Source organism: Kryptolebias marmoratus, linkage group LG15 (genome assembly GCF_001649575.2).
Source record: "Kryptolebias marmoratus isolate JLee-2015 linkage group LG15, ASM164957v2, whole genome shotgun sequence".
Lineage (NCBI taxonomy): Eukaryota > Metazoa > Chordata > Actinopteri > Cyprinodontiformes > Rivulidae > Kryptolebias > Kryptolebias marmoratus.
This window is the reverse complement of record NC_051444.1, coordinates 32,801,248-32,813,929: the sequence shown is the minus strand read 5'-3', so window position 1 is coordinate 32,813,929 and position 12,682 is coordinate 32,801,248. Positions and strand designations below refer to the sequence as shown.

The 12,682-nt window shown below is 38.0% G+C and overlaps 1 protein-coding gene across 1 annotated transcript in view; it reads left to right on the top strand.

Annotated features, from left to right (window-relative positions):
• Positions 1-12,682, top strand: part of LOC108243983 (golgin subfamily B member 1-like) — a 79,321-nt gene that overhangs the window by 38,323 nt on the left and 28,316 nt on the right. The window contains exons 16-22 of the mRNA XM_025008966.2: positions 887-1,010; positions 2,733-2,866; positions 3,019-3,066; positions 4,206-4,315; positions 5,448-5,616; positions 5,702-5,806; positions 8,472-12,674. Coding sequence (XP_024864734.1) covers positions 887-1,010; positions 2,733-2,866; positions 3,019-3,066; positions 4,206-4,315; positions 5,448-5,616; positions 5,702-5,806; positions 8,472-12,674 — 4,893 coding nt within the window. The remainder of the gene's footprint in view (positions 1-886; positions 1,011-2,732; positions 2,867-3,018; positions 3,067-4,205; positions 4,316-5,447; positions 5,617-5,701; positions 5,807-8,471; positions 12,675-12,682) is intronic.

The following is a 12,682-nucleotide window of genomic DNA, read 5'->3' as shown; positions in this document are numbered from 1 at the left end:
GGGTTTTCGGGGTTTTTTGAGCTATGGTCTTAAACTTTTGATCAGCTGAAAAAAAATCATGTTTGAGTGTAAATGCAGTTTTCAATTAATTCCCTGCTCAAAAGTTCTTGTCTCTTGCACTGATTTTTTCCTTTAACATTGTGAAGCTCTACTTAGAACCTTCTTAAGATCCAATAGTGCAAAATGCAAAATCTTGCAATTTTTTGACTGGTCTTAATATTTTGATCAGGAGTGTATATACTGTGTGTACTCAGTGTTCCTCAAAATACTCTTAACTTCTTTAATTCCTGTAAAAATAGCTTACTTTATTCTTATTAATATTCTCTGGTAAACCTCATACTGCAGCCTAAAGCGCTAGGAATTTTCAGAAGTTATTGACAAACTGTGTACAGCACCAAAATAAGTTATAACGTAGTATGTACTAAAATGAATATAGTCACTTGGCTATTGTAGGTTTTTGCTCCAATGTTTGGTTTGTGATTCTTTCTATTATCTCAAAAACCCAACTTTATTTCCATCAGTTAGACTTTATTTTTGAAACATTATTTTGACCTTATTCTCAACATTTTGACTTTAATTAAAAATAAATAAATAAATAAAATTCTTCTGAGGTATTTTGTTAGTTTTTTATTGTTGTTGTTGTTGCTTGTTTTTTCTGAGTGGTCCTAATATGTGTTTGTAACTTTTTCAAAGTAGTTTGAGCACTTAGATATTTTTTTAGACTATCCTTTATTCTCACATCATGTTGACACATGTCAGGCAGAAGCTTGTTTCTTGCTTTGTTCAGTGTTGTTTTAAACAGATTTTAAAATATTTGCCTATAAGATAAAATGTTTTTGAGCATTGTTTTCTGTTGTGCTTTATTAAAAATGTTTCTATATTGCAGGAGGATTTTGAGTTTGATGCGCAGTCCTCCTTCCCAGACCCCCGGAGCAGCTCAGGAAACACAACCCCGATGGAGGGAGAGAACATGGGAGGTTGGTGGCCCGAGTACAGTACTCCTGACACAGGTGTGAGACCCGCTAGACAGTTTTCGCCGGCATGCACTCGGTGACCTTCTCATGATTTTGAGAAAATTAAGTCATCTTTGGGTTATTTCTTTTTTCATAACACCATAGGTGGGGTTTTTTTAATGCCAGGGATGTCTATTTTGGGTCATTGTTGTTTGTTTTTTTGTTGACGGCAAGCAGTTTGTCATATTAAGACTTTTGATTTCTGTTCGTTACTGTTGTTTTTTTTTTATAACACTGGGAAATCTTGCACAGTTTCAAGGGTCAGTCATCTGTGTCTTGTTGTCTTCATTTGTTGAAATTTAATGTTTCATGACATGTGCATGCTGGTTGAGCTGGCTAGAGTTTGTTTGTGAGTCCCATGAGAGCTCTTGTTTAAGTGTGGGTGGAAAAATGCCATCAGTTTGGGGTAAGTTTAACCATTTGCATGGCCTGCTCTTTTTTTTCCACATTACTTCTTAACCAGAGGGTTGTACTACAAAGCAAGATTTCCAGTTTAAGCTATGTTAAGCTGAAAAGTCAGAGTTTTCCATGGTCTCCCTGTTAACAGAGGCTGAACTTATCATCTGCTGCAAAGATAAGAGATCAAAGGTTTGATAAACTGTCAGTGAAAAGCCAAACCTATTCACTGATGCTGTTCTTGATGATAACCCAGACAGAAAAATTAGTGCAACAACATTTGTCATCATAGTTTTGCCTGTTGTTACAATAATTAAAATAAAGATCGGATTGTCAAATATAATTAAGTAAAAAATCCTGCTGTTGTCTTAAGCTGCTGGAGACGGCTTTGCACAGCGATCACACTCTACCATCATCAGTGCAAGATTTTGGTGAAAAATTATTGCAACACTGTATGGAAATAAATCTTGTGACATTGCAGAAGCTCATCGAGACAATGCCACAGCGAATGTGTTCCGTAATCAAAGCTAAAGGCGGTCCAATGAAATATTAGTGTCTAACCTTTTTACTTTGCTGGCGACTTTTTTTTTCGGCCAGGCAGTGTGTGTGTGTATATGTATTAACTATATTAAAAAGAAATATATATATATATATATATATATATATATATATATATATATATATATACTCTTTTACTTTTTTTTTTTTAACACCTCACGTGCACACACGTGAGAGCAAAGACAGAAAATGGATAGCAAATGCAAACTGCTAGTATCAAAACCAACAGCTTTATTTGTTGGTTTTGTGTATTTTCAGCAAAAAGGTGGCAAATGACGTATGGGACACTCGTTTTTATGTTAGTAAAGTAACATCAGACTCACTGTAATAATACCCGTTTTTTTTTTTTTTTTTTTTAGCTTTAGGCATTTTTAAGTCAGGCTAAGAGAAGAAAGACCTGCTTTGTTTAACTTGCTTTGTAGTATACCCCTATGATATGTTCAAAAGTTTCTTGTTATTAAACAATAAAAATATACCCTAAATTTTATTCTAAAATTACTAAATTCATAACATTCAAAAATAAATTTTGAGTTTAAAACATGATGTATTTCTTTAACTGAATTTTTCTCACTGTCTTTTAAGTTATTAATCTGCTAATGGATATTTCTGTAAACCTCGGAGTAGTAGAGTTGGAAATAATGTCATCTCAGTCAGTGTATACAAAACAAAACAGTGTTATATTTATTCTTTAAACTGTTGTGGTTCAAATGGCCTGTATTTGTGACTGGTTTTAATTTCACCTATTTTGTCTCTTGATAATTACAGGTGGGTTGCGGTCTGTTGTGGAGGAGCTTGAGCTGGAAAGGAACCAACTGCAGGAGCAGATACTGAGCCTGGAGGAGCGATGCCAAGACTTGGAGGACCGATTCCAGCTACAGGCCCGAATAGAAGCGTTACAGGTAAACTTGTTTTGCACAATTCCAGGTACCACCTTGACTTGTAGCTGCAGTGTTAACTCTTCCTAAAGGATATCTTAACATAGTGAAGATAAAATCTTCCAGCCTTAATGAAGAGTGAATTGCATGTTTCCCTGCAAACCCTTCTAACACAGGTGACGTTTGATGTAGATGAAGATGAGCAACCTTGTTGGGTCTCACAGGTGTGTTGGGTCGGCCCTGTATGTGTGCGCTGGAGAGCACCTCTGGCGGTGATGGCAAATGGTGTGGTGTGCTTGTTTAACCCCGCACATTTTGTCAATAAAGTTTAAAGCACAGAGTTCTACTGCTGACTCACTAGTGGTGCTAATTACATTTTTTGTACTGAACCTCATAACAGCACACATATTGGAAATCAAACTAGAAGTGAAAACATAACCTTTATGAAATAACTTTTAATACTGAATATCTGTCAGTATGTGCACACGTAGGTCTTATAAAATTGATCATAAACTGATGGTTGAACTGATATTCCAGTAAAAAGTTTAAAGCAAAAAGCAGAGGAAATGATTTCTGTTGTCTTTATATTGTTTTATTCTTCACACTACATCATGTACCTCTCAGTATCATTCTTTAATTACTGGATGTACATCTATTCTGAACAAAAATATAAATACAACACTTGTTTTTGCTCCCATTTTCATGAGTTAATCTCAAAGGTGTAAGACTTTTTCTTCGTAGACAACAGGACTTTTTTTCTCAAATTTGTATAAATCTGTGTTAGTGAGCACTTTGCTGAGATAATCCATTCACTTCACAGGTGTGCCATATCAGTATGCTGATTAGACGACATAATTATTGCACAGGTTGATATTTCGGAATTTTTCTAACCACAATTCACGTAATTCAAGTAATTACATCTTTCAGTTATTTTCTTGGTCAAGTTTTAGATCTTACAGTGTGGCTGACTATGTTGGTCAAATGAGTAATCTATTACAGGAGATTTTGTCACATTTTTTCCATGCTCTACCCACATGTTTAGCTGAGTTGCTAATCTTTACAAGTTGTATCTCGCAATAAAGGTGGCTAATCAGTCTTTCTAATTGTATGAAATACAATGCCAATTTGGTATTATTTGAAGGGAAAAATTGTTGAATGAAATGACAATTCCAACCTTTTTTTTGTAGTTGTATATACTGTATGAATAAATGCAATGCAATATAAAACTTGTACAGAAGTAACAAGTCTGTTGATGCTGCTTTCTGGTGAGTCTGTTATCTGTGTTTGTGTGCTGTGCGAAGTTTTTGTTGGTTGCTTTATTAATTTGAACTTTCATAGTGATGTCACTTTCTCCACACTGCAGAGCGAAACAGAGAAACTACAGAGTCAACTCGCGAGCGTTAGAAGTCAGCAGAGCAGAGATGCTGAGAAGCATCAGCTTCTTGTTAACAATCTCAACGAACAGCTCAAAGGGTAAGCTGTAGATTCAGCTTTGATGCTCTAACTGAAAAACAACAGAAAAATAACCATTGTTACACAGTGGGTTTTATTTTACAGAACAGATTCATAAATTTAAAAAAAATCAATTATGTTTGATATGCCTTGACACAATTCACACTGTTTTGATTATTTGGATTAATACTTGAGCTGTACAAATCTTGGACGTCCATGACTGTAGAAGTATAAATACATTCTGTCTTTGTTATAAAAAAACTGTAGCTGTACAGGAAACTAAAAATGATGAGATATGCTGATGTGCTTAAATTTGGTGTGGTAGTATCTGAAAGTCATTCACTACACACATTCTAAACATGACATTAAATGAATAATGAATCATGACTAAATCTTAACTAGAGTCTCTAGACAAACTCCAGATGATATTTAATCTCAGTTTTCTTCAGCAGTAGCTTTCTCTTTGCCACTTTCCCTTAAAGCATAGGCTGGTGAAGAGCCCCGAGTGCACACAGGTGTATTGGTTGTCTTTCTCACTATTCTTCTTGCTTTCGTCACTCAGTTTGTGAAGATGTCCTCATCTTGGTAGATTTACACCTGTCCCATATTCCTTCCATTTCTTGATGATTGATTTAAGAGAACTCCTGAAGATGTTTAGGGCCTTGGAAATCTTTCTGTGTAGTATAGTATAATACTTTATAGTATTCAGTAAAGTCAGGGGATGGCCCCTGATAGTACTTTACAGTAATCTTTTCTCTGAGTTGAATTAGAACAGTTACTTTAAAGAGGCTGAATATTTATGCAGTCACCTATTTTCTATTGCATATTTTTATTTAATTGGAATTACTTTTTGGACATTTGATTTCACTTTGACATTGGCGGGTTATTTTTGTTTGTTTTTATTTTTTTATTTTGTTAATAAGGCCAATGTATATTGACCACGACTCATTTTTGATAGCAAGTGGGTGAATACCTTTCATAGGTGCTTTATTTTTAAGGTTTTACCAAAACAACTACTATTTGTTCATTTTTCAACATAAAATTATCTTAGTCTAAAACTCTGGCATGAAAGGCAGCGGCTGATATTCATTCTTTCAAGAAGTCCGAGGCATTTAATTTCTTGTGTCTGTTGTTGTTGTTTTTTCTGCTGTAGACTAACTGACACACAAGAGTGTCTGGAAAGTTCCCTCATTGAGAAGGAGAATGCATTGGCCAGGACGTCTGACAAACTTGAGCTCATCAGCAGCCTCAGAGAAACTCTGAGTGAGAAGGAGATTCAGTACAAAGAGCTGTCTGACAAGCTGCTTCAGACAGAGCACAGTGTAAGAATCAATGCTTTTATTTTCATTTTTCACAGAATAAAAGGATTCTACTTTAAAGCTTTAAGCATTTTTTTGCTTTTTGCAGCTTGAGAACAACACTAGGAGATGCAGCAGCTTTGAAAAGCAGTGCTCCGAACTGAAAACAGAAGTTGCTGACCTCAAGCAGAAGCTCAGTGTCCTGAAGGAGAAGGTCAGCTTTCAGCAATTTAAAGAATATTTCAGAATTCTTTCCACCTGTTATCTGTTCTATTCAGTGGCCGTTTTAGCTTTAAAAATATATTGGGGCAAAATCAATATAAATAAATATGGACAAAGTAACATAATTAATCTCTGTTGTCCAAAATTGAAAGCAAAAAATCTAGTTTTTGGGAGCTGCCGTGTTGTACTTTTGGAGCCAGAGCATATTCACTAGGGATGTGGGGCTGTACCCTCAGTACTAAAGTCCTGTATACACACCTTCCCAACTCGCTAATGAGCTGCCATATTGTCAATCACAGTGTAACATGACACTTTTCTTTAAGCCTCAAATAACTAATTAAAAGTAAAAGTATGCCTGAACACACAGCAGCAGTGTAATGACTACATGAATTACCACGTGAAAAAAGTTATCTGGAGTGTATTTTTACTTTCAGTCAGGAAAATGATTGGTCATTTTTTTACATTGTGAAGTGGTAACTAAAACTTGTTTTACAGCCAGCCACTAAGGGCTTTCATCTTTTGTGGTTTCAACTTCCGGTCTTTTCTCTACTATCGCTAATATTGCATATAACAGTATCCAATATATCTTGATGTAGGGCACGAAATACTTTACCCTTTTTCAATTGACTTCTAACATGTCTGACTCAAGCAGAAGCACATAAAAATGTGTATCAGTGTGTGTAATTGTCAGCCTCAGAATCTGAGGACAACAGGGCTATCACTGAATGAGTGAACATCTGTACCATTTCCCATGTCCAGCATCAGTCTTACATTAAGAATTCAACATTTTGTCATCTCAAACATCCATCAATAAAATAGGGACCACAACGGCATCATAGAGGCTGTAATATTGAAAAGACACATCAATGGTTGTACATCTATTTGCTGTGGAAAACTCAAAAATGAGACCAGTTTTTCTCTTCCTGCTCACTTCACCGAGAGCAGGAAGACAAAAAATACACACAACACACAACTTACATAAACGTGCCCATCATGGTGGCTACCAATCATTAATATGAATACATCATCAGTATTACCAACATTTACAAACTACATAAAATAGTTACAGTAGTTTCAGACAGCTGAAATATTTGGTCCCTCCCAGGTAACTTTTGCAAAGAGCAAATGTTTTCAAATTCTCAAGGATAGTTGTGTGTGATGGTAGGATTGAACAACCTAAATCTCAAGATGATTGGTCGCATGGGGTAACAAAATATTACAGGGTGTGAGCTTCAAGCTGAAATATTGTGTTGATTGGCTAACTGTCAGAGAAACTAGTTAGCTTTGTGCTCTGGTGAGCAGTCATGTTGTAACAGGAAGAGGCCATCCCCAAACTATTCACACAAAGTTGGGAGTGTGAAATTGTTCAAAATGTCTTGGCATTCTGAAGCATTAAGAGTTTCTTTCACTGGAACTAAGCAGCTGAGCCCAACTCTTGAAAAACAACCCCACACCATAATCCCCATGTACCAAACTTTACACTTGGCACAATGCAGTCAGACAAGTACTGTTCTCCTGGCAACCTCCAAACCCAGACACATCCCTTGGATTGCCAGACAGAGAAGTGTGATTCATCACTCCAGAGAGCATATCTCCGCTCCTCTAGGGTCCAGTGATGGCATGCTTTACGCTGCTGCATCCTTCGCTTTGCATTGCACTTAGTGATGTTAGGCTTGGTTGCAGCTGCTCGGCCATGGGAACCCATTTGCGTGAAGCTCTCTATGCACTGTTCTTGAGCTAATCTGAAGGCCTCATGAAGTTTAAAGGTCTATAGTTATTGACTCTGCAGAATGTTGGCAGCTTCTGTGCATTATGCATCTCAGCATCCGCTGAGCCCGCTCTGTAAATTTACATGGCCTAACATTTCTTGGCCAAGTTGTTGTCATTCCCAATCACTTCCACTTTGTTATAATACCACTAACAGTTGACTGTGGAATATTTGCAGCGAGGAAATTTCACAACTGGTTTTATTGCACAGGTGGCATCCTATCACAGTGTCATGCTGGAATTCACTGAGCTCCTGAGAGCGACCCATTCTTTTACCAATATTTGTTGAAGCAGTCTGCATGCCTAGGTGCTTGATTTTATACACCTGTGGCCATGGTAGTGATCAGAACATGTGAATTCAATTATTTGGATGGGTAAGTGAATACTTCGAGTGTATATAAAATTACATTTTAGTAGGGCACAATGAAGTTTCCCCACTTCTAAACAATTCTTGCCATTGACAAAAAAAATGGGAAACAGTCTGAGCATCTGTATTCATATTTTTCCAAACCCAACACAATGCGTTCCATCTTGGGCTCACCCCACATTCACTCAACAGAGAAATAGTGAAAACCAGCAAATCAGGGAATAAAACATATGAACTAACCTGCACATTAAGGCAAAAAATAAACAAAAAAACCTAGATATTTCAAGATTTTTTTTAAATGTAGATAGTTAAATTATGCTTTTTGAGTTCACTTGTTTGCATTTAATCTAGTTGACTAATCTAGCGCTAATGACATGACTCTATTAGTTGTTTCCATTCATTGCATTTTCTGAAGGGAATAGAGGTTGTTGGACAAAACCTTTTCACACTCCTATGTTAAAAACATGTGAAAACTAATTTGCTTCATTTGCTGTTTCATTGTTGTTTTTTTGCTTTATTTCAGGCACAAAATCAAGAGGTCTCCATAGTAATGTTACAAACAGAGCTCGGTCAGACAAATGAGGAGCTGGACAAGCTAAACACCTCTCATTTGGAAGAGCGGGCTCAACTCATCCATGACCTTCAAAGCTGTGAACGAGAAATTGACAGTCTGAAAGATATTTTGTTGGAAAAGGACAAGGAGATTTTGAGCCTGGCTGGTAACATGTCTGAGTATGCAGAGCAAGTCACGGTTTTGAAGCAGGAGCTCCAACTGAAAGAGGAGAGCCTTATTCAGGTAGAAGAAGCTCTGAGTAAGGCTGAGCAGCAGGCCATGGTCATCAAAGACTCTCAGAACTCCGACCAGCAAGTCTTGAACAGCAAATTCACAGATCTCTTTGGGCAACTCAGAGACACTGAGGTGGAGCTGGAAAAGACTAAAGAAGAGAGTCTGTCTAAAGCAGCTGAGGTGGAGCAGCTGATAAAGCAGGCTGAAGACAACAAGAAACTTATTCAAGACCTTCGAAGACAGATCCAGGAAGAAACCTCCATTCATCATAATCATCTTTCTGAATGTGAAACCCACATCGCTTCTCTTAAGGAACAGCTGACATTTTCTGCTCAAAAGCTTCATGAGTCAGAAGGACTTATGATCAACAAGAAACTACAGCAAGAGACTTATGAAAAAGAGCTTAAATCCTTCAAGGAGGAGCAAAACAAACTTTTAGCTCAAGTGGAAAAATACAACAATGAAATTCAGACATTGTCTAGAAGATTAGAGGAGCAGATCCAAAGTGAGGAGCACATGAAACAGGCAATGAAGGAGAAGCTAGAAGCCGTAGCATCACTGGAAAACCAACTGCAGGCAGCCGATAAAAAGATTGAGGATGAGAAGCAGAAGTTCAACAAAGAACTGAAAATTCGGGATTCAGAAAACGAGAAGTTGGTCAGTGAGCTTCAAAGCAAGTCTGAAAGTATCTCCAAACTGGAGAACCACTTAAAAAGCACAGAGGCTGATAGGCAGCACCTTAAAGAAAAACTTAAAGAACTAAACGAGGAACTGGAGCTGCAGAAACAACAAGTGAATGAGCTCAGTGAGAAGGTTACATCTGCCCTTCAACTGAACAGCAGTCTGGAGAATCAAGTCCACCTCCTCACTGAGCAGAAAGAGAAATTTCAGGAAGAAGCTACAGAACGTGTCAAAAACATTGCAGAAGTAACAGCTGAAGTAGATTCTTTACAAACAAAAATATATGTTCTTGAGATACAGCTTTCTGAAAATAACAAAACTATTCTAGGGCTGCAGATAGAAAAAAAAGATCTAAATCAAGTTATTGAGCAAAGCATGCTCTCGAGTTCAGAAATCCTGCTGAAAAAGACTAATGAATGTAGTCATCTCAACCAGAGACTCAGAGAAAAAGAAGAAGAAATGATTCTAATAAATGAACAAGTGCAGAACTTGAATTTTCAGGTGGAACGGCTGCAGCTTGACTTAGCAGAAAAAGAGCAAACTGCTGAAGCTCTTCAGGCTAAAATAAAAGCCCATCACCATCAGCAAACACAACTTGAGGAAATGGTATCTCTGCTTCAAGAACAAGAATCCAATTTGAAATCTTTGTTGATGGAGAAGGACCTGATGCTGAAACAAAAAGAAGAAGAAAACCAAAGTTTACAGAGTGAAATTACAATCCAGAAAAATAACAAATCTGAGTTTAAAACCAAAGTTGAATCACTTAAAGAAGAACTCTCACAGCTGAGGCAACAATTTAAAGAGACCGAAGCAAAGTGTCAAATTTACAAAGATGAACTGAATGAAAGAAACGAGGCCATGAAGTCTCTAAATGACCAAATCAGAGTCCTGGGAGAAAACACCAGAAAATTTGAATGTGAGGCTGAAGTGACAAAATCAGAGCTGGATAATTTAAACTCTAACATCCAGAGTCTCACAGAGGAAAACCAGCAGCTTCACACCACTTGTGAGTCAAAACAACAGGATCTATCTCATCAAGTGCAGATGGTGTCAGAGCTTACGGAACAACTCAAAGCATCTGTGGAGCAGAATTCCACCTTTAGTATTCAGATTGGCGTTCTGACAGAAGAAAACCAAAGATTACAGGAAGAGTTAGCTGGGATCAATAAATCCTTTTTTGAACTAACGACTGAGAGAGGCTTACTCCAAGAAAAATATTCCAGGCTTGAAACTCAAACTTCAGACAGTCAGAGAACAGTTAATGTTCTGTTGAAGGAAAAAGAGGAGTTAAAAAAGCTCCTCCAGGAAAGTGAACAGTCCAACTTGACAGGTCTGCTTCAGAAGACAAATGAATGTGCTGATCTGTCTAAAACATTGACGGAGAAAGAAGACCAACTTCAAAGTTTACAAGAGCAAGTTAGTCAGCTCAACGTGTCTCTGAATAACACGGAAAAAGTGGTTTCAGAGCAGCAATTGCAGTTGGAGGCTCAGCAGAACCAACTGGTGCAACTTCAGGACACAATATCAATGCTTCAGGAGCAGGGTTTGGTTCTAAAGTCTGGTCTGATGGAGAAAGACTCTATGCTTCAGCAGAAAGCAGAGGAGTGTGGGGTTTATCAGAACGAGCTCCTGCTGCAAAAAGACCTTGTTTTTAAGATGCAAAATGAGGTTGAACTGCTCAGGCGAGGAATCTCTGAGACAAAACAGCAACTTGAGCAAAGAGAATTGACTTTAGAAGAAATTACAAATGAGTTTCAGAGCCATAAAAAGGAGCTAAGTAAACGAAAAGAGTCTGTTCTTTCTCTCAGCAGTCAGCTTGGGGCTATGAATGAGAACGCTACAGAGAAGGAAGCTGAGATTACGCATTTAAAGGCTTCTGTGCAGAAACTCCTCTCAGAAAAGCATCAGCTAATGCAGGAGGAGGAGCAGAGGAAGGCACAGATGATTGGTTTTAAAGACAGTATTCAGGCCCTGAATGATCAGAATATGAGACTGAAATCTGAACTTCAGAAAACTGCAAATGAGCTGTCTGAATCTCAAGAGCTCATCTCTAGTCTCAGAGCTGAGGTTTCCAACAAAAACAGTGAACTCAAAGTGGAACATTCAGAGACAGAAAAAATTAAACTGGCCATGCAGGACAGAGAGAACAAGATGAAAAAACAGGAGAGTTTGATCCATCAGCTTGACAGTCGGATCACTGAGCAGGAGGAGCAGCTGAAACAGAGCAACAAAGACAACACCAGTTTACTAAAACAGATTTCAGAGCTCGAAGGTGCAAACTGCAATCTAAGAGGGAAAATTGACAGTTTAACTTTAGAGTCATGCCTGTTGAAAAACACAATGGAGATAAAGGAGCAGTCAAGTGTTGAATTTCAAAGTCATTCAGCTACCACTGTTGAGAATCTCACTTCACATCTGCAAGCCAAAGAGGCCGAATGCGAAAGCTTGAAAGAAAAGATTTCACACCTCGAGGAATCCGTCTCAAAGCTCAACAGCTCCCTCCAACTGCAGATGTGTGAAGTGGATAGTCTCAAAAAGGCTTCGGAGGATAAAGAAGTAAAGCTTCTGGTACAATCTAAGTCTCTGGTGGATTTCCAGAGACAAACAGATGAGGCATTGTTCTTTAAAGCTCAGTTCATAGAAAGCACAGAGTTGGTGTCCCAGCTGCAGAGTCAGATTCAGTCACTGTCTGTGGAGTCTGAAAACCTGAAGAGGTCAGCAGACGAGACACAAAGTGCCTTCAACAACCTGCAGAAAAAATATGCAGTTAGCTTAGAGGAGTTACAAGCTGTACAAAAGCATCTCTCTGAGAAGACTGAGGAAGTTTCTAACCTTCGAGCACAATTAGATGAACAGCAGATGGCAATAACCGTTATCGAAACGCTGAGAAATGAGTTATCTGTGAGCACAGATGAACTGGAAAAAACCAAAACCTTACATTCCTGTCTTTCAAAGGAAAAGGATGAAGCTTTAGCATCTCATCAAGCAAGTGTAAGCCAGCTGACCATTGAGATAGAAAGACTTAAATCCCAACATCTTCAGGTTGTAGCACAAATGAATTCACTGACAGAGAGCCTTGAGCAGAGAGAAATGGCTCTTCATGCAATAAATAATCAGTATGCTTCTCAGGCCAAACAGGCATCCCAGCTGCTTTCAGAGCTGCAGAATCTCAAAGAGCAGATCAAAAGTCTGAACGAGAAGCGAAAGATCCAAAATGAGGAAAATGCACATTTACAGGGAGAAGTTCGAAGACTCATTGCAGAGAA